At 45.5% G+C, this 27,974-nt stretch overlaps 1 protein-coding gene across 1 annotated transcript in view; it reads left to right on the top strand.

Annotated features, from left to right (window-relative positions):
- dnai3 (dynein axonemal intermediate chain 3) overlaps positions 1-27,974 on the top strand; it is a 114,629-nt gene that overhangs the window by 64,388 nt on the left and 22,267 nt on the right. Inside the window, exons 13-20 of the mRNA XM_073062514.1 lie at positions 2,254-2,327; positions 9,633-9,780; positions 11,804-11,888; positions 14,305-14,432; positions 18,963-19,026; positions 22,067-22,197; positions 24,657-24,861; positions 27,804-27,895. Of these exons, the coding sequence (XP_072918615.1) occupies positions 2,254-2,327; positions 9,633-9,780; positions 11,804-11,888; positions 14,305-14,432; positions 18,963-19,026; positions 22,067-22,197; positions 24,657-24,861; positions 27,804-27,895 (927 nt within the window). The remainder of the gene's footprint in view (positions 1-2,253; positions 2,328-9,632; positions 9,781-11,803; positions 11,889-14,304; positions 14,433-18,962; positions 19,027-22,066; positions 22,198-24,656; positions 24,862-27,803; positions 27,896-27,974) is intronic.

Genomic DNA, 27,974 nt, shown 5'->3' with positions numbered 1-27,974 from the left:
GGCCTATCTTTGGACTGTAGGAGGAAACCAAAGCACTGAGAGAAAACCCGTGCATTCCTCAAGGAGTGTATAGAAACTCCTTACAGAGGACGCCAGGATTGAACTCTGAACTCCGATGCCCTAAGCTGTAATAGCTCAGTGCTAACCACAACGCTAATGTGGCACCCAAATATCCCTAATGTATCAACCTCCACCACCCACCCGGGCATCTACCACTCCTTGTGTCAAAAAAACTTACCTCTGATATTGCCCCCATACCTTCCTCCAATCTCCTTAGACTTGTGCCCCGCTCTCCCCATCATTGAGAAGGTGGGTGAGCTATTTCCAGTCTGGTAAAATGTCTCTTGATCTACAAACACCTCATGATGTAGGAGGAGAGACTGGGCCTGTTAGGCTTGTATACACTGGAGTTAAGAAAGAGTGGGGGGGGGGGGGATATCAAAGAAACATTTTTAAGGACTGGACAGACCAGATACGGGAAAGGTGTTCCTGAGTTGAAGAGTTTTGACCCACCATTCAATGGTTCAGGTAGCTGATACAGAACCAAAATCAGGAGAAACGATTGAATCTGAATCACTGACATAGATGGTGTAAAATTATCCTCAGTCTGTTTCGACATGTCAGTTCATGGCCTCCTCTTCTGCTACAATGAGGCCACTCTCAGGTTGGAGGAGCAACTTTTTATATTCCGTCTGGTTAGCCTCCAACCTGATAGCATGAACTTTAATTTTTCTCCAGTATTTCTTTCTCTACCCTCCTCTCTTTTCTTCGATGTCCCTCCCTGGTTTCTTACCTCTTCTCTTCACCTGCCTATCACCTCTCCCTGGTGCTCTTCCTCCTTCCCTTTCTCCCATGGTTCACTCTCCTCTCCTATCAGATTCCTTCTTCTTCAACCCTTTACCTTTTCCACCTATCACCTCCCAGCTTACTTCAACTTCTCTCCCACCCACCTGGCTTCACCTGCCACCTTCTAGCTCATCCTCCTCCTCCCCCCACCACCTTATTCTGGCATTCTCCCCTTTTCTTCCCAGTCTTGATGTGAGGTCTCAGCCTGAAACGTTGACAGATAATTCATTTCCATAGATGCTGCCTAACCTGCTGAGTTCCTCTAGCATTTTGTATGTGTTGTTGTGAAATTTGTTCTTTTGTGGCAACAGTACTCTGCAAAGACAGGGAGAAATAACAAGGTTTATACACAGAATGCTCAGGAATCTTGTGGCAGGAGGGAAGGAATTGTTCTTGAATCATTGAATGTGGGTCTTCAGGCTCATGTCCCTCTTCCTTGATGGTAGTAATAAGAAGCAGACATGTCCTAGATGGTCCTCATTATTGGATGCTACCTTCTTGAGACATCACCTCTTGAAAATATCTCAGAGGGTGTTGACTGTATGGAATTCTTTCCCGCAGAAGGCAGCGGAGACCAAGTCATTATGGATTCTGATTAATTGGGACACATTGGGGCCAGTACATTTTGGCCCAATTAAGTGGCTGCCTCAATTAGCTGAAGTTTAATGGAAATAGTTGAAAAGATATATATGTGTATGAAATATAGAACAAATTAGAATACTACCAATATGACTACAGTACTATAAAACCGTGCATCAGTTCCTTATAGTTATCGACAAAGGAATTCATACCAGGTTCTTTTGGCTGACTGTAAATAAACAAAATCAGTACAGATAACAGAATGCCTTCGTTGTCTTCCTGCATGAAGTAGTGTTACAATCCAACAATCAGTTTCCTGGCACATTATCAAAAATCACTGCTTTTGGAACCGGCGTCCATTGACCCAAATGAATAACACAAGAACACGTAATTGATGCTATTTAAAAACTGTTCACTCCATGCACAGTGCAGTGTCTAACTGCAACACAAATGCAAATGACAGACACTAGTTCGAAATTGTTCGGCAACAGCCTCCTGCCCCCAATTAAGTGGCAAAATGTCCCAAATAAACGAAGGGACTCCAAGCTATGTTCGTCGAAGAGTTTTTGTTCTTTAAGAGTTGTCCAAATAAAAGGCTATGCCAATTAACCAGAATCCTGGGTAAATTCAGGAATGAACAAGATACATAATTGATGCCAAAGGGATGAAGGGATATGGGGAGAAAGTGGGAACAGGCGAGTTGGATGATCAAACATGATTCTCTTTAATCTTGAAATGGAAGGATCAAATGCCTTCATTCTGCTCCCATTTTTTATATTTCTATGTTTTATCTGGCATTACTTAAATTAAATGTATGTTTATTTCCAGCTAACAAAGTATGGGGTCCCATATGAGAACACAGATGGGCTGTGTGTCCAACTTATCACCTGCTCTCCGGACTGGTAGGTATATACTGTGTGTTCATATTTATCACACACAGGTATCCATCAACCATTCATCTTAGATAATATAGAGACCCCCTATTGATCTGGATCAACCATGGAAGATGCATCCCATCTGACTATGTTGTCGGTGGAGCACTGTTGGTCAATACACAGGCCAGGGCAGTACAGCATGGGGGGCAAGCTGTTGCCCATGTAACAGGTTGCCCACTCTCCACGCAGCTGATTGATCCAAAGGAATGGCAAAGACTGATACAGTTTGGCAACGGCGGTGTCACAGGAGTTGCCAGTCAGCGTTGATCTCAACGTAGGACTGCCTTAGGGACTCCAGCTCTGGAGTTTTCCTCAGGGTTTACTCCAGAAGCTTTCCCCGTGCGTTGGTATAGCCACAAGGCAGCGGAGGTTTGAGATCCGAGTTTTCTTTCTCCTTGAGGAGTTGTAACCACAGCTAACAAGCCCCATCTGCCTAAAGCGACTGGTTTCAGGGCACCAATAACCCGCCTTTGCCCCTTCTCCTGTCAGTAGACCCGGTTCCATTGGGCTTAGTGGCAAAGCACATGAGAAGTCCAGGACCCCAAACATGAGAAAATCTACAGATGCTGGAAATCCAAAGCAACACACACGAAATGCTGGAGGGACTCAGTGGGCCAGACAGCATCGATCAGAAAGAGTTAACAGTTGATGACTGGGCTGAGATCCTCTGGAAAGGAGGAGCAGTCAGAATGAGAAGGTGGGGGGAGGGCTGAAGAGGTAGGTGATTGGCAAAACCAGGAGAGGAGGAGGGGTGTGGAAGTACAAGGTGGTAGGTGATTGGTGAAACCAGGAGAGGAGGAGGGGTGTGGAAGTACAAGGTGGTAGGTGATTGGCAAAACCAGGAGAGAAGGAGGGGTGTGGAAGTACAAGGTGGTAGGTGATTGGTGAAACCGGGAGAGGAGGAGGGGTGTGGAAGTACAAGGTGGTAGGTGATTGGTGAAACCAGGAGAAGAGGAGGGGTGCGGAAGTACAAGGTGGTAGGTGATTGGTGAAACCAGGAGGGGGGGGGGTGAAGTACAGAGCTGGGAAGTTGATTGGTAAAAGAGATGCAGGGCTGGAGAAAGGGAAATCTCATAGGAGAGGACAGAAGACCATGGAAGAATGGGAAGAACTTTAGCCAGAAAGTGGTGAATCTGTGGAATTCAGCTGTGGAGGCCAAGTCTTTATATATATTTAAGGCAGAGGTTGATAGATTCTTGATTGGTCAGGGCATGAAGGGATGCCATAAGACCATAATATATAGGAGCAGGATTAGGCCAACTGGCCCATTGAGTTTGCTCTGTCATTTCATCATGGCTGATCCAATTTTCCTCTCTGCTTTAATATCCTGCTTTCTCCCCATAACCGTTCGTGCCCTGACCAATCAAGAATCTATTTACCTCACCCTTTTCTTTCGTTCATGGCCTTCTGTCCTCTCCAATCAGACTCCCGCTTCTCCAGCCCTGTATCTCTTTCAGCAATCAAATTCCCAGCTCTTTACTTCACCCCTCCACCCTCCTGGTTTCACTTATCACCTTGTATATCTTCCTCCCCTCCCCCCACTTTCTAACACTGACTCCTTATCTTTTTTTCCAGTCCTGATGAAGGTTCTCAGCCCAAAATGTTGATTGTACCCTTTTCCGTAGATGCTGCCTGGCCAACTGAGTTCCTCCAGCATTTTGTGTGTGTTGCTTGGATTTCCAGCATCTGCAGATTTTCTCCTGTTTGTGATTGTACACTACATACAATTATAAAGGCAGTATGCTTACAAATTTCAGCTTTATTGAACAGTTGGTAGGAAAAAGAAAAGAAAAAAATAAAAAGGCCCCATTACAGTTAACCCAGTCCAAATGCACACACAAGTTGGAGCTCGTCTTGAAGTAAATTTTAACTCGCATGCTGGTCCCCTGGTCTGCATGAAAGCTCACACCACCTTCTGAATGACGCTCAAAATCCATCTCGAACAATTGGGCTCCCCCACAGGAGTATTTGTCCTTCCTCCTCGAAGCCATTCATCTGTACCAACACCTTGTGTAACAAGCTCTGCATCCTCAGCCTCCTTCCCTCCTGTCTTCTCCCAGCTCTCGCCAAATAGACCTTGACCCCACCAGTGTCCATCACAAAACGTCTCTGCCCAGTGTTCTCTCAAACCTTCTCCCAACTCCACCAACCTGACTGGATGACACAACATTCCTAAGCTGAACAACAAAGCCCCTTATCTTTAGATCAAACCCAAGCAGGCTGAAAGCAGAACAGACTGCTCTTACAGAACTGCCAAAATGAAATCCCTACAGTATAGCAGTAAAAATCTCAGCCAGGGCGTTACATCCTCCCGCCACCGCCAAAAATAGTCACGTCCTCATGACTTTGAACTTCATCAACCCACCATTAATAACACAGTTTCCAAAGGAGTTTATTGATGTCTGGACCTCCAATCCATTTGTGAATGGAGTGACATATCTCACTAGGGGATAGACACAACACTCTGTTCCCCTGGTGTGTCATTGGCCAGCCTCTCTGGGGGTTTCCTTACTCTTTGCGACCTCCTTATCCCACCTTTGGCTCCTCCAGCTTCAACCATGCTTTGTGACCCTTCCAGTCTACTAGAGGTTGCCTCCCTCTGTCTATCGCTTGTGTCTTTGGTGGCTCAGGAACCCCTGCTTCCTGACTGAACTTAACTTCCTTCAGTTTAAGCAGGTGCTGCCAAACATCTTCATCCTCCACTGGTACTAACTGGTGAGACCTCTCTCAGAAAGGGGTGTCCTCGGTTACTCTAATAGTGTGGCAAGTACTCCTGGTGTAACCAACATCAGACTCGTCAGTAGAAAATGCATCTTCACATCTCAACATCTCAGTTAATCTCCTTTTCCATTCTTCAGACATTCTGGTAAATTTGGGTGTTCCTGTCACTCTAGCTGCTCCTCCAGGATGTAACATGACAGGTTTAGACTGGGTGTACCACACAGTTCCTCGTTTCTGCTCATCATCCTGCTCAGGGGGAACTTGCACCTTCTCAAAAGCAGCTTTGAACACGGTGAATGGATAAGGTTTTCAAAAAGTTCTCTCCATTCCTCTCCTTGAATGCTCCCAGGAGCCTTCTCACAATGACAGTACTTGTTCCCACAAGAATGGAAGCTCCACCCTTTGTAACTGGATCCGGGCAGACCAACTCTGGTGTGCCAATAGTCTCAGTTGCTCCAACATCTGCTTCCGAAAACTCCAGCTTCAACGACAAGTAATCATCGTATGGATATCCATCAGTACTAAGCCCCTGAATCTCGAGGGCACCGAGAGGCATCAACAGTAAGTGTGTCAAATACCGGTTGTAAAAGGATCTATAAAGCAAAGTAACTTGAGAATCTGTGTCAAGTGTGGCTCTAGCATAAACACCTTCAATCTGTATGGATACATTAGAGCTTGGTCCCACTAAACCTTCAGGAATAGTGTTGCGTAGTTTAGTATTTCCCTTGGTACACTAATAGGATTGTATCCTCTCTGAAATGCCAGCCTGTTCCTTTACTGGATCCCTTGGTAGTTTTACCTGTTTTCTTCTCTGTTTGATAAACTGCCGATTTACTTTTTGAAGATTTTCCAGTCCCTCACACTCCTGCTTGAAATGTCCATCTTCTCCAGAAACGCCGGTCACTTCCCTGGTCAAGGGACCCTGCTCAGTGGCAGCCCTCATCTTGGTATGTCCCACCAGCAGGTCCAGCTTCCTATCGGCCTTGTCATGCAACACCAACCGATATCATACGAAATACCTTGGTCCTCAGATCTTTCACAACATCCTGCAAAACCCGGTTTGTGTGACATCAGGGATCGCTTCAGCAACAGAGGCTACGACTGAGGATTTTGCCCTGCTGACGGTGGCCTCCAGCTCCTCCGCTGCATTTTCCTCCTCTCTCACTTCTCTGAGTAACGTGGTAAAAGATGGAGGAGGATGCATCCTGTGGGTCATTGGAATACGTAGAGCAATCACATCGTGTGACAATGCATCCTTCACAACTTGCTCCATCCTCAAGCAATTTCTCTCAGACAGTTGAATGCCCCCTTTGTGGCACAAACAGTGCAGCAGCTTCTCCAACCTGAAAACGTAGGCAGACAACTTCTCCACTTTCTTCTGGAATGAGTGTTTAAACTTCAACCTAAGGTCGGCTGCACTTCCAGCAGTGCCAAACGCATCTTCCACAGCTTGCAGGTAAATAGCTGACATGGCTAGTGGATTTTCTGCTTTGCGGAACCTCATTATATCAGCCGCCAGACCCTTTAAACTCTCCACCAGTCTGTTTTTTCACATTATCCGAGCTCTGCCATTCATCCAGGCAGATGAATGTCTGCTCAGCCCAAGCCTCACGTTCGTCTTCCCCATCGGCTGTGGGCTTGACCCCAGAGAACACGCCTAGCCTACAATAACTTTGGCTCTCCACAGATATACTTCTGCATTTGTCAACGAGTGATGTAATAGCCAAAATGAGCTGGGAATTTAAATCAATAGTTGAAGGACTCATTAGGCATTTCATGTCAGGCAGCTCCCTCCCCTCACTTCACACAAATGGGAGTAAATCGTCTTAAATGTCTCCACCTGCAGCTATGGGAAACTCGACTCCCAATTCTTCACCCTCTCCTGCACTTCCCCCTTCTCTAAAACTATGGATGGCCCGTAGCCCTGCTTGTCCAGGCACCCCAATCGTACCAGGCAGATCCACCCTAGCCACGTCCTCGCTAGCCTGAACTGAAATGACATCTTTGTCTGCTGTTTAGTCAAACTTTCCCTAATACTTTAAATGTACTTAAAACACTGATCAACAATTCATCTGGGCTGCGGATATCCACCCTATTCATTTCTTGTGAGTGTTGCTTGGATTTCCAACATCTGCAGATTTTGTCTTGTTTGTGATTTCTTGTGGGTAATCTCTTTGAATTGCACCAACACTTAATCTCTACGGTGTCCATAATCAAGTATCTTAAACACTTTCCCGGCACTAGTTTAAACACAGGCTTAAGCACACTAACCACTTCATCATTTCCTTCAGCAAATACACAGCATTAGTGAATCAGATCAGAGACGAGTTCCCACAATGAAACATGCCTCTAGAAACTTGGCTGGTTAGCCCCTCACTATCAAGTCAATGGACTCTGCGGTGAGAAAACCACCTTTCTCGAACTCCGTACATCAGAATGGGAATGGGATGTGGAATTAAAATGTGCGGCCACTGGGAGTCCCTACGCGACTCCCTTGTCCATTCATCCCCCCCCCATCCCTTCCCACCGATCTCCCTCCTGGCACTTATCCTTGTAAGCGGAACAAGTGCTACACCTGCCCTTACACTTCCTCCCTCACCACCATTCAGGGCCCCAGACAGTCCTTCCAGGTGAGGCGACACTTCACCTGTGAGTCGGCTGGTGTGGTATACAGCGTCCGGTGCTCCCGGTGTGGCCTTTTATATATTGGCGAGACCCGATGCAGACTGGGAGACCGTTTCGCTGAACACCTACGATCTGTCCGCCAGAGAAAGCAGGATCTCCCAGTGGCCACACATTTTAATTCCACATCCCATTCCTGTTCTGATATGTCTATCCATGGCCTCCTCTATTGTCAAAATGAAGCCACACTCAGGTTGGAGGAACAACACTTTATATACCGGCTGGGTAGCCTCCAGCCTGATGGCATTAACATTGACTTCTCTAGCTTCCATTAATGCCTCTCCTCCCCTGATATATTTAGTTTTTTTCCCCCCTCCCTTTTTTTTCCTTTCTCTCTCTGCCCATCACTCTGCCTGTTCTCCATCTCCCTCTGGTGCTCCCCTCCCCCTTTCTTTCTCCCTAGGCCTCCCGTCCCATGATCCTTTCCCTTCTCCAGCTCTGTATCCCTTTTGCCAATCACCTTTCCAGCTCTTAGCTTCACCCCACCCCCTCCGGTTTTCTCCTATCATTTTGCATTTCCCCTCCCCCTCCTACTTTCAAATCTCTTGCTCTTTCCTTTCAGTTAGTCCTGACGAAGGGTCTCGGCCCGAAACGTCAACAGCGCTTCTCCCTATAGATGCTGCCTGGCCTGCTGTGTTCCACCAGCATTTTGTGTGTGTTGCTTGAATTGCTAGCATCTGCAGATTTCCTCGTGTTTGCTCATCTTGAAGTTGTCTTTAACTCATGCGCTGGACCCACCTTCTGAATGTCATTCAAACTTCATCTTGAACAAATGGGCTCCCCCATGGGTTCATTGGTCCTTCCTCCTTGAGGCCATTCATCTGCACAAAGCACTTTGTGCAACAGGGAGCGTCCTTGGCCATCTCCTCTCCTGTCTTCTCCCAGCCACCAGCAAAAGTGCCTTGACCCACACCGGTGTCCATTACAAAAACCTCTCTGCCTAGCTTTTGCTAGGACCTTCTCCTAATTTCCCCATCCTGATTGGAACAGTAGAGAATAGGACCAGGCCCTTTGGCCCACAATGTTGTGTTGAACCAATTAAATTAGTAATCAAATGGCCAACTCAACTAATCACTTCTGCCTACACAATGTCCATATCCTTCCATTTTCCTCCCAGTAGTGTGTCTATCCAAACGTCTCTTAAAAATCTGTAATACATCTGCCTCTCCCACCTCCTCAGGCAGCCAGTTGTAGGAAAGATGTTTATACACTAGAAATTGTTCAGAAAAGATTAAGCAGGATGTTACCTAGACTTGGGGGAGCTACAAAGAGTGATCGTGTAGGCTAGGACTTTATTCTGTGGAATGTGGATTAGGGAGTGTCCTGTTGGAGATGCAGTATATCAGACCATGAGAGGCGTAGTGAGTGTGAAAGCATGTATTCCTTTCTCCCCAGGGAGGGGGTACTAACAAAAATAGGGCAGAGGTTTAAGATGAGAAGGACATCAGGGGTAGCTTCTTCACTCAAAGGGTGGCACATATTTAGAATAAGCTGCCAGGAATATTGGACATATTAACACCATTTAAAAGCCATTTAGAGAACCACAGAGCGAGGGTAAGTTTGGAGGGCTATGGACCAGGCATGGGGAGATGGGACTCACTTGCTGGGCAGCACGATCAGCATGGACCGTTTGGACTGAATGGCCTGCTTCTATGCTTTCTCACTGTATGACTGTGTTGGATCTTATTCACTTCAGAATGAGTTGAAAGACCATTCTGTAGAAGTCAGGAATCTGCTGGTTGGATCAAAAGATAAACTCTCTCTACCATTCCCAGAATTCCACCAGTGGGAATTCTGATCTATCACTATAGAGACCTCTCTGAGAAGCAGCCTCACTGTATAGTTGGAATCCTTATCCCCTCTCCGCAGCGCCATTCTATTCTGGGATATACGGCGTACAAAATCTACTGTCCATTCAATGCAACAGAAACGGAAAGTCGAGAAGGAACTCCAGAATCCCAAGGGAGTTCCCAACACCTTCAAACATCTGGATCTCCACTGGAAGCCAATGCATAAGGTAGGGTCAATGTGTCCCATCCGGAGTGAAGAGTAAGACCTCTGGAGGTAGTTCTGGCTTTTTACTGTCGGCAATTGACATTTCCTGTTGGTAGGTGACCAGAGCTGCACACAGTGCTCCAAAGCAGGCCCCCCCCAACATCTTATACAACTTCAACACAACATCCCAACTCCTATACTCAATACATTGATTTACGAATGCCAAGGTGTCAGAAGTTTTCTTTACCATGCGATCTACTTCTGGTGCCATTTTCAAGGAATTATAGATCTGTATTCCCAGATCCCTCTGTTCTACCTCACTCCTCAGTGCCCTACCATTCACTGTGTAAGACTCACCCTGGTTGGTCCTACCAAAGTGCAAACCCTTGCATTTGTCTGCATTAGATTCCATCTGCCAATTTTCAGCCTATTTTTCCAGCTGATCCAGTTTCTGCTGCAAGTTTAGATAGTCTTCCCGTCTGTCCACTACACTCCCAATCTTGGTGTCATCCACAAATTTGCTGATGCAGTTTACCACATTATCATCCAGATCATTGATAAAAATGACAAACAGCAACAGGCCCAACACCGATCCCTATGGTACCTCAAAAGCCATGAGGTTATGATCCAACTTTATAAAACTCTGCTTAAGGCCACATCTGGGGTATTGTTCACCGTTCTGGTCACCCCACTATAGGAAGGAATCTGAGGCTTTTGAGAGGATGCAGAAGAGATGCTGCCCGGTTTAGAGGGCATGTGTTATCACGAGAGGCTGGATAAGCCCGTGTTGTTTTCTCTGGAGCGCCGGAGGCTGAAGAAAACTCTGATAGAGGTTTACCAGATCATGAGAGGCAGACATAGAATGGACAGGGAGTATCTTTTCCCAGGGATGAAATGTCTAATACCAGAGGGCATGCATTGAAGGTGAGAGGGGATAGGTTCCAAGGGGATGAGAGGGGTAAGTTTTTTTACTCAGAGAGTAGTGGATACCCGGAATGGGCTGCCTGTTGTGGTGGTAGAGGCAAATACATTAATAGCTTTCAAGAGACGTTTGGATAGGCTCATGGATGTGAGGCAGATGAAGGAATAGGGACATGGCAAAGGTAGGAGGGATCAGTGCTTGGGTGTTTTTGATTTGCTTTTTAGCTGGTTCAGCACAATATTGTGGGCTGAATGGCCTGTTCTTATGCTGTACTCTTCTGTGTTCTTGACCAGCCTTTTCAAAGGTCCATGTAGGTACCATCCACTGGCTTCTCTTTATCAACTTTCCTGCTAAATTCCTTAAAAGAATTTAAGATTGATTATGGAGAATGTGCAATTTCCTGACAGACAGCAGAATGAATTGAATATGGGTTGCTGCTGTAATAGTGTTACGCTCAGTGCTACACCACCACGTGCATAGTGTTGCTGAACTCCAAAGATTAGGGTTGTGCTGGCAGGTTCAAAGACCAAATGGTTGAATGGGAGTAGCTGTTCCTGAACATGGTGGTGTGGGACTTCAGGCTTCTGTACCTCCTGCCTGATGTTGGATGGTGTGGAGAAGATCATGTGGATCTTCGATGATGAATGTTGCCTTCTTGAGGCAATGCCTCCTATAGACACAACTGATGGTGGGGAGGGATGACCCTGTGATGTTTATTATTTATTATTTATTTATTTATTTGTTTGTTTATTTAGAGGTACAGCATGGAACAAGCCCTTCAGACCCAGCAAGCCACCTATTAACCCTAGTCTAATCACAGGAAATTTACAGTTAGTCTACTAACCAGTCCGTCTGTGGAGTGTGGGAGGAAACTAGAGCACCGAAAGGAGCAGGGGTTTATGGAGAGGACGTACAAACTGCTTACAGTGTTGGAAATGAACTCTGAACTCCGATGCCCTGAGCTGTAATAACATCGTGCTAATAGTGGTGCCCACGGTTATATCAATATTAATTAATACCAATACAGATATTACCAATGGTGGGGAGTACATGCCCGTGATGTTTTGGGCTGAGTACACATTCCATGATTGTCTGACATCTCTCTCTTCCTGCTTCTGCACAGGTGTCACTACCTCGGATCGAAGGCAACGGGGAATACAGCCCGATACGAATAAGCATGAGAGAGAAATGCACTGACAGGATAAATGGTATGGTTTTATCTCCCACCCCACGAGTTTAAAATAAGGTCTCTGTGTGACGAGAGTATTTTATCAGAACGAATACGTTTTGGTTTTTGTCGCACTGCTTTTGACAGATATGAGGAATGATCACAGAGGGTAATTAAAAAAAGATTAGCTTTATTTCACACATATGTCGAAACATACCGTGAAATGCATCATTTACGTCAATGGCTACACAGTCCGAGGATATACTGGGGTCAGCCCACCAGCATCACCACACCTCTGGCGGCAACACAGCAAGCTCACAACTTACTAATCCTAACCCGTACATCTTTGGAATGTGGGTGGAAACCAGAGCACCCAGAGGAAACCCGTGTAGTCACAGGGGCAACGTACAAACACCTTACAGACGATGGCAGGAATTGAGGTAGTGTTCGTGGGTTCATGGACCTTTCAGAAATCTGATGGTGGAGGGGAAGAACTTGTTTCAGAAATGTTAAATTCTCTCTATACAAACCATCTCAACTAATTATTATCCTAGCAAGCTATTTAGTTTATGTTTTCTTTTATTTTTATTATATTTAGAGATACAGGATGGTAACAGGCACTTCTGACCCTTGGAACCCGCACTGCTCATTTACACCCATGTCACCAATCAACCGACTAACCGGTACATCTTTGGTATTGTAGGAGAATCTGGAGCACCCGGAGAAAACGCACAATCTCACGGAGATAACATACAAACCTCGGGAATCAAACCCTGAAGAAGATCCCCCTCAGATGCCCCTTAAATATTTCACCTTTCACCTAAACCTGTGACCTCCAGTTCTAGTCTCACCCAACCTGAGGGGAAAAGACTCCATATACACATCATAGAACATTACAGCACAGTTCTAACCCTTCCCTTTCACATAGTCCACCATCTTTCATCCATGTGCCAATTTAAGAATCTCTTAAATCTCCCTAATCTACCACCACCCTTGGTAGCATGCCCCACACACCCACCACTCTGTGTGCATAAAAATACCTGCCTCTGGCATCCTCCCCATACTGTCCCCTAATCACATTAAAATTATGTCCCCTTTTATTAGCCATTTCCTGGGAAAAAGTCACTAGCTGTCCACTCGATCTATGCCTCTGATCATCTTATACAACTCTATCAAGTCATCTCTCATTCTTCTTCGCTCCAGAGAGAAAAGTCACAGCTCACTCAACCTTTCCTCATAAGACATGCTCTCTAATCCAGGCAGCATCCTGTAAATCTCCTCTGCACCCTCTCTAAAGCCTCCACATCCTTCCTATAATGAGGCAACCAGAACTGAACTTAATAGTTCAAGTAGAAGCATTGAACATATTTTTCTCAACACAGAGTGATTGCCTGGGAGAGACCACAAGGGATGGTGGTGGAAGCAGATACGATAGGGACATGCAAGAGACTGTTAGTCAGACACTAGAGTATTCAGAAAATGGAGGAATACGGATTTGTGAATCAAAAGAGATTGAGTTTTACTGTGGCATTGTGATCGGTGCAGACCTTGTGGGCTGGCGAGTCTGTTCCTCTGCTGTAATGTTACAATCGTAGAGTCACACAGCACAGAAACAGGCCCTTCAGCCTGAATGGTCCATGCTGACTCTGTTGCTCAGCAAGCTAATCCCATCTGCCACGTTTGGTCCATAGCCAAACAGCTTCATTTGCATTCCATCAATGCATGATTGTAAGAAACTGCGGAGAATTGTGGACACAGCTCAGCATATCAGAGAAACCAACCTCCCCTCCATGGGTTTCATGCCCCCTCAGTAAAGCACCCAGGATAATCAAAGACCCCACCCAGCCCAGACATCCTCTCTTCTCCCCTCTCCATCAGACAGAAGATACAAAAACCTGAAAGCATGTACCACCAGGCTCAAGGACTCTTGAATGGACCTTTAGTATGATAAGGTGGACTCTCGCCCTCAAACTCTACCTCGATATGATCTTGCATCTTATTGTCTGTCTGCGCTGCTCTTTCCCTGAAACTGTTACACGTTGTTTTGCATTCTGCTATTGTTTTGCCTTGCTCTACCACAGTGCACTCTGTAATGATCTGATCTGTATCAACAGTATGCAAGACCAGCTTTTCACTCAACCTCAGCACAGGTGACAATAATAAACCATTTCCAATTCCAAAATTATCTGTGGAACTCAGCAATCCCATGTAAATATATTTACTGATCGCATCCAGAAGATGTTCTGAAATGTCTACAGATCAGGACTTGTCCACTATCATTCCACAGCCAGCTGCAAGACTAACTCCTGTTGTCACAGTGGATGCAAATTGGATTGTGTAGAATTTGGAATTTTGAGTTTTGGCAGTTCTCATTCTAAAAACCACATTTTAATCACTTGTGTTTCCAATGAAAATTCTGTGATGTCAATAGTGATGGATGGTTGTCCTCCCTATAGAGAAGTCCCAACTTCACCTCCTAAAAGAGAAAGGGGAAAACACAGAGTACAGCAGCAAGAATGTCCCTTCAGCCAGAGATCTGACCGCCCTGACAGACATCAACACCTTCCTCTTCATCGGTACCGAGGTAAGTCAATCTGATCTTTGTTGCTATTGGACACAAGTTGGGCCAAGTAATCATTTTTGTAATAATAATAATAATAATAATAATAAAACAGTGCACGGAGGGGAGGACGGTAGGCTGATGATTGGTGAGCGATGTAGTGCACGGAGGGGAGGACGGTAGGCTGATGATTGATGAGCGATGTAGTGCACGGAGGGGAGGACAGTAGACTGATCATTGGTGAGCGATGTAGTGCACGGAGGGGAGGACGGTAGACTGATCATTGGTGAGTGATGTAGTGCACGGAGGGGAGGACGGTAGGCTGATGATTGGTGAGCGATGTAGTGCACGGAGGGGAGGATGGTAGACTGATGATTGGTGAGCGATGTAGTGCACGGAGGGGAGGACGGTAGGCTGATGATTGATGAGCGATGTAGTGCATGGAGGGGAGGACGGTAGGCTGATCATTGGTGAGCGATGTAGTGCACGGAGGGGAGGACGGTAGGCTGATCATTGGTGAGCGATGTAGTGCACGGAGGGGAGGACGGTAGGCTGATGAGGAATGTGAAGTGCGTTGTCTGAGCATTGAATGGTCTCACCCAACTTGGGCTGTGACATCGGCGTCTCCCTCATGAATTACCTCTCCCAATTTCCCCTTCACCTCTGCCGACTGACTTACGGGAGCGAACAAACTCTCCTGGTGTAGTAGAAAATTGGAGGGAAATTTTCATTCTAAAGAAGGAACTTTTATGTGCTGCGATGCATCTGCTGGCCTGCCACTTTGCTGTTGTTGTCAATGTTGTAAAAAGTGGATTGTGTAGGTTAGAAGTGAATTGTATTGTGAAGTGTTTGTATTTTTTGCAGTTTTCTTGTTTAGCTATTTATTATGCAGTTCTTTGTTATATTATATTAGCCCCTACTCCACTGTGCCTAGTCTGTGGCAATAAATTACAAATGCAGTAATGGCTCCAGCAAAATTAAAATGACATTTAACTACAAATCCCAATCATTCATTCACTTTCAATTCATCGGACAAATCATCCTATTCCTACCCTCACTGGCTTACTTTGAACTTTGATAGATGAATGACAAAAGGGATGATGGTGGCTGATGAGAGGGACCTCTCAAAATCTGTCAGAGACTCATAGAAAATTACAGCATAGCAACAGGCCCATCTAGCCTGAGCCAAACTCTGCCTGCTCCCATTGACCTTCACTGGGACCATAGCCCTCCATACCCCTGCCATCCATGTACCCGTCCAAACTTCTCTTAAATGTAGAAATCAAGCTCACATGGACCTCTGGCAGCTGGCAGCTCGCTCCACATTCTAACAACCCTCTGAGTGAAATAAGTTCCCCTCATGTTCTGCGTAAGCTTTCTACCTTTACCACTAACCCATGACCCACCCGAACTCAGTGGGAAAAGCTTTCTTGCATTTTCTGTATCTATACCCCTCATAATTTTGTATACCTCTATCAAATCTCCTCTCAATCTTCCATGTTCAAGGGAATAAAGTTCTAATTTAGTCAATCTTTCCTTATAATTCAGATCCTCCAGACCTGGCGACATCCTTGTAAATTTTCTCTGCACTCTCTCAACCTTATTTACATCTTTCCTGTAGGTAGGTGACCAAAACTGCACACTATACTCTAATTTAGGCCTCACTAATGTCTTATACAACTTCAACATAACGTCCCATCTCCTGTACTCAATAATTTGATTTATGAAGGCCAATGTGCCAAAAGCTTTCTTTACAACCCGATCTACCTGTGACACCCCTTTCAACAAGTTATCGGACCTGTGTTCCCAGAGCCCTTCGTTTTACCACACTTCTCAATGCCCTACCATTCACTGTGCAAGTCCTAACCTTGTTGGTCTTACTGAAGTACAACACTTCACACTTGTCTGCGTTAAATTCCATTTTCAGCCCATTTTTCGAAGTGGTACAGATCCTGCTTCAAACCATGACGGCCTTCCTCACTGTCCACTGCACCCCCAATCTTGGTGTCATCTGCACATTTGGTGATCCAGTTACCCACATTATCATCCAGATAATTGATATAGATGACAAAAACAATGGACGCAGCACCAATCCCTACTTCAAATTAAATTGATTATCGAAGTTTCAAAAGTTCATTTATTATCAAAGTACACAACTCTGAAATTCTTCAGTTCTCTGGGTGGCCATGAAGCCAAGAAAGAAAAGAAAGGCAGCGCGATCATCAATGCCCAGATCACACCTCCCTGCAAAAATAATTAACAAGAACATCGGCCCCCAAATCCCACTTCTCATACAAAAGAACCAACAAAACAGAGCAGGCACAATAACCCAGATATCACTCTCCCTGCACAAAAAAAAGAGATTTGGTTAAAAAAAAAAACACATATGAAAGCTATAAGACTGAACAAAAGAGTTTATCGTCCAATGTTCACATCCGAAAAGCAGAAAAAACCTGGAAAACACTCTGTGGGTGAAGTGACAGGCACAGAAGTGATCAAGATAGGCAGCCAGTGCTCATCCTCTGCACTTGCTTTGATGTTTCAAACTCTCTCATCGCTTTAATCGATGAACAGTTGGAGTTTTAACTGGTGAAATGGAGCCAAGCATTGTTTGTGTGCCATCCTTAGCCTGCCCACTACGAGGTGCGTGCACACTGCCTTGGCCACCCGGAATCCTCTCACAGACTGCAGAGCGCAGTACAGATCTGTCACCATATATTTCCTTAAGATTTGCAGGTATTCACAGGAAAGTAAAGTAATACAGTAAAATTTATGAAAAACTATACTTAAATAAAGACCGACAGACAACCAATGTACAAAAGACAAATTGCAAATAGATAATGCTGAGGACATGAGTTGTAGGGTCCTTGAAAGTGAGTCTGTTGCTTGTTGAATCAGTCAGTGTTGGGGTGAGGGAGGTTATCCACATTGCTTCAGGGTGGCAGTAGGGTAATACAATCATCGGGTAACGGATCGTACAATGTCTCTGCAGTGGTTGTCTGGAACTGTGGAGTTCAGTGTTAATAAGTAGCTGACAAAGAGAGAAATGTTCAATGTCCATTCCAAAATCTGACGGCAGAGCAGAAGAAGCTGTTCCTTAATCACTGAGTGTGTGCCTTCACACTCCTGTACCTCCATAAGATATAGGAGCAGAATTAGGCCATTCAGCCCATCAAGTCTGCTCTGCTATTTCATCATGGTTGATCCCAGATCTCACTCAACCCCATACACCTGCCTGCTCACCATGTCCTTTGATGTCCAGACCGATCAGGCAACGATCAGCTTCTGTCTTAAATATACGCACAGACTTGGCCTCCACTGCAGTCTGTGGCAGAACATTCCACAAATTCACTACTCCCTGGCTAAAAAAGATTCCTCCTAAGTTCTGTTCTAAAAGGGTCACCCCTCAGCTTCGAGGCTGTGCCCTCTAGTTCTGGATACCCCCACGAGAGGGAACATCCTCTCCACATCCGCCCTATCCAGTCCTTTCAACATTTGGTAGGTTTCAATGAGATCCCACACCCCCACGTTCTTCCAAATTCCAGTGAGTACAGGCCTAAAGCTGCCAAATGCTCCTCATATGTTAACCCCTTCATTCCCGGAATAATCCTCGTGAATGTCCTGTATACTCTCTCCAATGACAACATTTCCTTTCTGATGGTAGCAATGAGAACAAGGCGTGACCTGGGTGGTGGGGGTCCTTATTGACTGATACAGTCTTTCTGAGGCATCGCTCCCTGAAGCTGTCCTGGGTGCTGGGGAAGCTGGTTCCCATGATGGAGCTGACTGTGTTCACAACTCTCTGCAGCTTATTTCAATCCTGTGCAGTGCCCCCACCCCTCCATACCAGATGGTGGTGCAGCCTGTCAGAATGCTCTCCACAGTACATCTGTAGAAATTTGTGAGTGTTTTTGGTGACGTACCAAATCTCCTCAAGCTCGTAATGAAATATCAGAAGCAACACACACAAAACACTGGAGGAACTCAACACGTACAAACAAGCTGGAGGAACTCAGCAGGTTGGGCAGCATCCGTGGAAATGAGCAGTCAACGTTTCAGGCCGAGACCCTTTGTCAGGACTTAAGAGGGAGGGGGCAGGGGTCCTATAAAGAAGGTGGGGGGAGGGTGGAAGGTGCCAGGTGAAAAACCAATCAGAGGAAAGATCGGGGGGGGGGGGAGGGGAAGCAGGGAGGGAATAGGCAGGAGAGGTGAAGAAGGAATGTAAGGGGAAAGCACTATGTGTAGTAGAAGACAGGATCATGAGAGAGATGATAGGAAGCTAGAAGAGGAGGCAGAGTGGATGGGGGAAGGGAGAGGGAGGGAATTACCGGAAGTTAGAGAATTCGATGTTCATACCAACGAATTCTTCCACTACACATAGTGCAGCCTAATGAGCAATATTGGAGCTCACTGATAAGCCAATCATTCACTGTCGACCTCCTCCGAGTGTCGCTGACCTTCGGGCCCTCGCTCCAAGTCCACTCCGCCCATCTATGTATATAGAGAGAGATGAATATATGTCCTTGATGGCATTGTTTTGTGCTTTTTAACCAGGATGGAGAAGTTACTTATGTAGACTGGCAAGTGGAGAAGGACATGGACACTGGGAAAATGACCAGTAAGTGAATAACTTTCTCACGCCCTCACTGTGTATATGTACACAGCTAGGCAACGGGCTAAACAACTGAAAAATCACCTGTGATGGAAGCTTTCTTCAGGGTTTTAAACGAGTTCTCTTTTGTATTAAACTGCAGACAGTTAAGTAAAGTATATATTAAATTCAATACGGAATTATTGCACACCTGAATACACGAATAATTCTCACAACTGCTGTTAATACAACCATTCTCACACATACACATCACTCCATAACTATGCTGAGTAAACAAGAGTAAACTTTGACGCAGCGTAATACTTCCTTCAAAATATATCAATTAAATGTTTGCCAGTAACTTTAGACTCACAGATATTGCTATTTCAAGATATATGTCTTTCCACTGTTCACTTCAAATTAAATAAATCTAACCCATGCATGAAACAGCTTGTGTATTGGAAGTGATGTTTATACAAGATGAACTGTGCCTCTAGAAGCAGGGTAATGGGAGGTGATTTTTTTCTGTATCCTGCACAGTGGTTGTCCGGTGAATATTGTTGGTAACGCAATAAACATAACAGATTCTGCAGATGCTGGAAATCCAGAGCGACACACACAAAATGCTGGAGAAATCTTCCTGCTGTCTTAACGCATCCACACATCATTCTCTGCTACTTCTGCCATCTTCAGTGGGATCCTACTGCCAAACACATCTTCATCTCCATCCCTCCTCACTCTCTGTTCCCGCAGGGATCGCTCTCTCTGTTATCTGTTTGTCCTTTCATTGCTCCCCACTAATTTCCTTCCTGGCATATAACCCTGCAAGTGACATATGCCCATTTACCTCCTCCCTCACCTCCAAACAGTTCTTCCAGGTGAGACAGCACTTCACCTGTGAATCTGTTGAGGTCATCTATTTTACCCAATTTTCCCAAAGCAGCCTCTACTACATTGGTGAAACCTGACGTAAGTTGTGTCATCTCAACTCGATCTGTCAAAAGTAGTATTTCCTGGTGGCCAACCATTTTAATTCCTATCCCCATTCCCGTTCCAACATGTCAGTCCATGGCCTCTCCTGCCATGAAGAGGCCACTCTCAGGGTGGAGAAACAACACCTCATATTCCATCTGGGTAGCCTCCAACCTGATGGCATGAACATCAATTTCTTCCAGTAAATTTTTCCCTCCCCCTTCTTTTTTCTTCTAGTCCCACTCTGGTCTCTTACCTTTTCTCCTCATCTGCCTGTTGCCTCTGCCCTGATATTGCTCCTCCTTGCCTTTCTCCCCTGGCCCACTCTCCGCTCCTCTCCTATCAGATTCCTTCTTCTCCAGCTCTTTACCTTTCCCATCCATCTGGTTTCACCTATCACCTTCTAGTAGTCCTCCTTCCCCTCCCCTACCTTTTATTCTGCCTTATTCACCCTTCTTTTCCAGTCCTGAAGAAGGGCATGATGCCTGATTTGTCGACAATTTATTCATTTCCATAGATGCTGTCTTTACTGTTGAGTTCCTTCAGAATTTTGTGTATGTTGTTCTGGATTTCCACCATCTGCCAAACCTCTTGTGTTTAATATCAACTGAGGTCAAGAGTCCATCTAATTGTATCAGGGGGCCATTCAATAATTCTGTTAATCTGCTCCAATGTCTAAATAGTCTAATGGTCTTATAACAGTGGGATAGAAACTGTCTTTGATCCTGGTGGAATGTGCAGATGGGAGTGTGGTGACTGGTCACAAACTGCTCTCTGCAGATCAACAACTGTGTCCAAGAGAGGTCTTTGGCTGCTCTGAAGCACCTGAAAGAAGGCCTGATGCTGTGAAAGATGCAACTGAAATCCACATTTCTTTCATTTTATTTATTAGTTGCTTAATATGGACCGTGAATGTTGACCAAAAATGTCAAAGGTAGAATCAGAATTGTAACCTAGATCAGAATGAGGTTGATAATCACGGTCATATGTCATGAAACTTGGTGTATTGCGGCAGCAGTCTAGTGCAATACTAAAAATTACTATAATTCACAATCTAAATGAATAATGTTGACAAAAAGAAGTTGTAAGTTGGTGTACATGGGTTCATTGTTCAGAAATCTGATGGCAGAGGGGAAGAAGCTGTTTTTGAATCATTGAGAGTGAGTCTTCAGTTTCCTTGGCCTCCTCCGTGATGGTAGCAATGAGAAGAGGGCATGTCCTGAATAATAAGGGTCTTGGGTGATGAATGCCACTTTCTTGGGGCCTTGCCTTCTGAAGGTGTCCTCAGTGCTGGGGGAGAATTGTGACTGTGATGGAGTTAACAAAGAAACATAGAAAACCTACAGCATAGTACAGGCCCTTCGGCCCACAAAGCTGTGTCGAACATGTCCTTATTTGAGAAATTATCTAGGGTTACCCATAACCCTCTATTTTTCTAAGCTCCATGTACCTGTTTAAAAGTTTCTTAAAAGACCCTATTGTATCCACCTCCACCACTGTCGCTGGCAGCCCATTCCACGCACCCACCACTCTCTGAGTAAAAAAACTTGCCCTTGTCATATCCTCTGTACCCACTTCCAACCACCTTAAGACTGTGCCCTCTCGTGTTAGCCATTTGCAGAGGACTGTAAATTCAGCCAGCTTCAACATGGGTACTAGCAAGTTTTAGCCTGGCCAATCTCTCCTCAGATCCTGGAAATATCTTCTGTAAATCTTTTCTGCACTCTTTCCAGTTAATCACATCTTCCCTATTGTAGGGTGACCAAAACTGAACACAGTACTCCAAGTGCAGCCCACAGGTGTCCTGTACAATGAACCTCTGTACTCAATGGGAGTATATAGACTGATGCCCAACAGGGAAGGTGAGAATGGAGAATGAGAGAGAGAGCCCTGCGTTCCTGAGGCAGCAGGATATGAAGACAATCAATGGGAGAGGAGCTGGTTTACGTGCTGGACCGGGCTGTATCCTCATCTCTCTGGGCAGCTGAAGAATTAATGTAAACCTTTCTGTGTATATGCTGACCAGTAGGACAGAATGCTCCTGTTCCAGTCTCTTGGTGTCTGACATGGCTTCTGGTATATGTTCCCATTACAGCCCCAAGCCCCACCCACTGCTACGCTGTTCACGACGGACCTGTGAACACTGTGCAAAGATCACCGTTCTTCAGGGATATCATCCTAACCGTCGGAGGATGGACAATTGCAGTTTGGAAAGAAGGTGCCACCGTGAGTATCTGCTCGCTGACTCAAAGTCAATCTCAAATGTTTTCTGCAATCCAAATGCTTCTCACTTCTCAATGCTTCAACTCCTCATCACCATGACTTCCTTTCAGGACTCAGCCATTATGTATCAGGATTTTTTTTCTGGGAATGCAGATCCATAATTCTTTGAAGTGCCATCACAGGTAGATAGAGCCATAAAGAGAGCTTTTGGCACACTGGCCTTCGTAAATCAATGTAAAGCGTACAGGAGTTGGGCTGTTATGATAAAGTTGTATAAGACATTGGTGAGAATGGTGTACAGTTCTGGTCACCTGCCTAAAGGAATGATGTAACTAAGATTGAAAGGGAGCAGAGAAAATTTACAAGGATGTTGCCAGAACTTAAGGTTATAGGGAAAGGTTGAATAGGATAGGACTTTTATTCCCTAGAGTGTAGGAGAATGAGGGAAGATCTGATAGAAGTTTATACGCTGGATTATGGAATAATTCTGGAGAGTGTCCCTTCAGAACAGAGATAAGGAGGAATTTCTTTAGCCAGAGGGTGGTGAATCTGTGAAAGCCATTACCAGAGATGGCTGTGGAGGCCATGTCACTGAGCGTATTTAAAGCGGAGGTTAATAGGTTTTTGATTAGTCAGGTTACAGGGAGATAGCAGGAGAATGGGGTTGAAAGGGATAACAAATCAGCCACGATGGAATGGTGGAGTAGGTTCAATGGGCTGAATGGCCTGATTCTGCTCCTGTGGGTTATGGTGTTCTGATCTTATACAGTATATATTTGATAGGGTAAATACAGAAAATCCTTTTCCATTGAGGTTGGGTGAGACCAGAACTAGAGATCATAGGTCAAGGGTGAAAGGTGAAATACTTGAAGAGGAACTTAAGGGGGAATTTCTTCACTCTGAGGGTGGTTTGAGTGTGGAACAAGCTGCCAATGGAAGTGGTGAATGCAGGTTTGATTTTAACATTTAAGAGCAGTTTGGGCAGGTACATGGATTGGAGGGAAATGGACAGCTCTGGTCCAGCTGCAGTTCAATAGGACTAAGCAGAAGAATAGTTTGGCATGTTACTGTGCTGCAGTACTCTATGATTCCATTCCCACACACGTGTCGTGTACCAGTGCCTCCGTAGGGTCTTCATGCGAGGTCAAGTGTAAGGGGAATGCATAACCGTTATTGGCAGACACTGGCATGGATAGCGGAATGGCTGACAGGCAGGAGGCAGTGAGTGGGAATAAAAGGGGTCTTTTCGGTTTTACTGCCGGTGACTAGTGATGTTCTTCAAGGGTCAGTATTGGAACCGCTACTTTTCACGTTGTTTGTCAATGATTTTTGAAAATGGAATTGATGGCTTTGTGGCAAAGTTTGCAGACAATATGAAGATAGGTGGAGGGGTAGGTAGTGCTGAGGAAGCAATGCGATTGCAGCAGGACTTCGACAAATTGGAAGAATGGGCAAAAAAGTGGCAGATGGAATACAATGTTGGGAAATGTATGACAGTGCATTTTGGTAAAAGAAACAATAGTGTGGACTATTATCTAAATGGAGAGAAGGTTCAAAAATCAGAGGTGTAGAGAAACTTAGGAGTCCTCATGCAAGGCTCCCAGAAGGTTAATTTACAGGTTGAATCTGTGGTAAAGAAGACAAATGGAAAGTTAGCATTTATTTCAAGGGGAATAGAATATAAAAGCTAGGAGATAATGCTGAGGCTTTAAAGACATTAGTCAGGCCATACTTGGAGTCAACAGTTTTGGACCCATATCTCAAAAATGATTTGTTTTCATTGAAGAGATTCCACTGGAGGTTCATGAGAATAATTCCAGGAATGAAGGGGTTAACGTATGAGGTGTGTTTGGCAGCTTTGGGCCTGTACTCACTGGAATTTAGAAGAACGCGTAGGGATCTCATTGAAACCTACCGAATGTTGAAATGACTAGATAGGGTGGATGTAGAGAGGATGTTTCCCATAGTGGGTGTATCCTGACCTAGAGGGCACAGCCTCAAAACTTATGGGCGACCTTTTAGAACAAAGAGTTAAGGAGGAATTTTTTTTAACCAGAGAGTCGTGAATCTGTGGAATGCTCTCTCATCCTCCTTCACTCCAAAGAGAAAAGCCCAAGCTCACTAGACATGCTCTCTAATCCAGGCAGCGTCCACGGTTGTGTCATGAAGAAGGAATCTGGCATGTTTGCCTTTATTGGTCAGGGAACTGAGTATGAGACTCAGGAAGTCAACTGTGTAAATCTTGATTAGGGGGATTGAATTTAATTTTGGTCACCCCATTACGGGAAGGATGGAGAGGGTGCAGAGAAGTTTCACCAGGATGCTGCCTGGACTCGAGGGCATGAGCGGTAAAGAGAGGTTGGACAAACGTGGATTGTTTTCTCTGGAGTGACAGATGCTGAGGAGAGATACATGCTCTGAAATCCCGATAATAAATTAAACTCACCTTTTATGCGTCACAGGTTGGGCCTCTCCTGCACTCAGCCTGCCGGGACAGGCGCTGCACCACGGGGCACTGGTCCCTCTCCAGACCTGGCGTCTTCATCATCGGCAAAGAAGACGGCAATATCGATATCTGGGATTTACTGGAAAAGACACACGAGCCCTTGCAGACACAGAACATTTCATCTGTCCCAATCAGTTGCATGAAGCCTTGCATTGTGTCACGTGAGTATCCGGGTGGAAAACTGGCCGGTACACAGTCACAGGGACACAGGATGGAAATGGGTGCTTAGCCCACCAATTCGGTGCTAATGTGGTGCCCCTGGAAAGGGGGAGACAAATGAAACATAAAGTCTGTAATGTTCATGCATCGGTCATTTTACGGTGAATGAGTACGACGTGCGCTGCCCCTCCCCTGGCATTCTGGCAGGCAGTCGCATGCTGAAGATTGAATGCGAGCCCTTACAGGTCAATGGCGGAGTCGGTGCTCAATACTATTAGAGGATACCTTGCCCACAGATACTCAGAATTTTCAACCAAATACAGTTGCATGTTTTTAAAGTAATATCCTTTCTTTTCCTCAACTTGAAATGATATTCACATGAAATAAATTATTTTAATTCTTTTTAAAAATATATTTTCAACAATTATTTATAACTAAATTGATCAGATTTCAACCTTGTCACACTAACTCTCACTCCATGTACTCCACCTGCCCATTCACCTCCTCTCCCACCTCCATTCAGGGCTTCCAGGTGAGGCAACACTTCACCTGTGAATCTGCTGGGGTCATCTACTGTGTCCGGTCCCCAGTGCTCCCAATGTGGCCTCATCTACATTGGTGAGACCCATTGTAAATTGGGGAATCTCTTCATCCAGTACCTATGCCACAGACACGATTTCCCCATGGCCAAACATTTAAGTTCCCATTCCCATTCCCATTCCCGTTCCGACATGTTGGTCCATGATCTCCTCTTGTGGCTATGCTGAGGGGGGAGGAGTAACACCTCTCATTCCGTCTGGGTAGCCTCCAACCTGATAGCATGAATATCAATTTCTGCCTCTGGTAAAATAAATTTTCCCTCACCCTTCCTTCTACTTTGGCCTCTCACCTCTTCTCACCTGCCTATCACCTCCCCTGGTCCCCTCTTCCCTCCTATTCTCCTATGGTCCACTTTCCTCTCCAGTCCTTTACCTTTCTCACCCACCTGGCTTCACCTATCGCTTCCTAGCTATCCCCCTTCCCTTCCCCCCCCAACCTTTTTCTGGCATCTTCCCCCTTCCTTTCCATTTCTGATGAAGTGTCTGAGCCTGAAACATCAACTGTTTATTCCCCTCCATTGATGCTGCCTGGCTCTGAGTTCCTCCAGCATTTTGTGTGTGTTGCTCTGGATTTCCAGCACCTGCAGAATCTCTCATGTTTGTGATATGCTGCTCCATACACTTAACCTTCGGCACTGTCTGTGTGGAGTTTGCATGTTCCCCCTGTGACAGAGTGGGTTTGCCCCCAGGTGCTCTGCTTTTCTTCCACATCCCAAAAGATTGGTGGGTTAATCAGCCACTGCAAATTGTCCCCAGCGTATGGGTGAGGGGTGGAGGGGAAATGGGATTGGGGTCAATGGGTGGGTGTTTGTTGGCATGGACTTGATGGGCCAAAGGGCCTTCTTCTATGTGACTGAGACTGCGGGGAAAAGACCTTCTGTCCTTGTAGAGAATGTCCATTGACTGGAGAGGACATCCAAATTTTACTGATGGTACAATCTCATTGGTAGACAGAAAAGACTAGAGGGGCCAATTGACCTCCTCCTCTCCCATTTCCATTGACCATTCTTCTGCTTTATCAAGATTCTGCCTCAGACATGAGGGATTGAATGGCCTCCTCTGTGACCAATGGCTGCGAGTATGTATTGGCACTGGTTTATTATTGTCACATGTATCGAGATAAATTGAACGGTGCAGTGAAAGGCTTGTCGTAAGACCATAAAACGTAGGAGCAGAGGCATTTGGCCCATTGAGTCTGCTCCACCGTCCTGTCTGATTTATTATCCCTGGAGTGGCAGAGACTGCCAACAGATCTGATAGAGGCTTATAGATTATCAGAGGCATAGGGTCAGAGCCTTTTCCCCAAGGAACAAATGTCAAAAACTGAAGGGCAGGGGTCAAAGAGGGGAAAATTTAAAGGGGATTTATGAGGCAAGTACTTTTTACACAGAAGGTGATGGATGCCTGGAACAGGTTTCAAGGGGCGGTGGTGGAGACACATTTGATGGGAATGTCTAACAGGTATTTAGACAGGTACACGAACAGGCAGAGAGTGGAGGGATATGAACTGTGTACAGTCAGCAGGGATAAGGCATCAGGGTTAGCACAGACAGGGTGGACCAAAGGGCCTACCTGTGCTCTCTTGTTCCTTGTTCTATGGCCTCCCCTACTGCCACAATGAGGCCATTTTCAGGTTGGAGGAGCAACATCTCATATTTTGTCTGGGACATCAATTTCTCTATCTTCTGGTAATTTCTTCTCCCTCCTCTTCTCTTTTTTCCCATTCTCCATACTGGCTCCCCTCAAATTCAAGTTCAAGTTCCTATCACCTCCCAGCTTCTCACTTCATCCACCCTCTCCCTCTACCTTCTTATTCCGGCTTCTTCCCTCTTCCTTTCCAGTCCTGATGAAGGGTCTTGATATGAAATGTCGACTTTTTATTTATTTCTATCGAATCTGTCTGACCTGCTGAGTTTCTCCATATTTTGCGTGTGTTGCTCTGGATTTCCAGCATCTGCAGAATCTCTTGTAAGGAAACGCCAATGACAACTCACAACCAGTGGACCGTTCCAGAATCTCTTTTAACAGCTGTTTCTAATTGATAGTGAATTCCTTTACCCTTTCCACCTACCACTTCTCAGCTTCATCTGCCTTTCTTAACTATCCGGCTTCACCCATCACTTTCTAGCTTGTCCTGCTTCTCCTCTTCCCACCTTTTTATTCTACTTTCTGCCCTCTTCCTTTCCAGTCCTAAAGAAAGGTCTCAGCCTGAAACGTTGACTGTTTATTCATTTCCATTAATTCTGCCTGAGCTGCTGAGTTCCTCCAGTATTTTGAGTGTGTTGTTCTGGATTTCCAGCATCTGCAGAATCTCCAGTGTCCCTGTTCTGTGTTTATCTCAACAGAGAAGCAGCATCTCCTGGCAGTGTCTGATGACTTTGGAACCCTGCACATTCTGGAGGTGCCCTGGTCCCTGAGACATCCACTTAGCCAGGAGGTGAGTAATGTGATTGTTTCGCTGCCCCATCTCCAGCAGGTCTCCACCAACTCTGTCCCATCAGAACTCACGGCTTGGC

Source organism: Hemitrygon akajei, chromosome 12 (genome assembly GCF_048418815.1).
Source record: "Hemitrygon akajei chromosome 12, sHemAka1.3, whole genome shotgun sequence".
Taxonomy (NCBI): domain Eukaryota; kingdom Metazoa; phylum Chordata; class Chondrichthyes; order Myliobatiformes; family Dasyatidae; genus Hemitrygon; species Hemitrygon akajei.
Note: the sequence above shows the minus strand (reverse complement) of the source record. Positions and strands in the feature narration are given on the sequence as shown.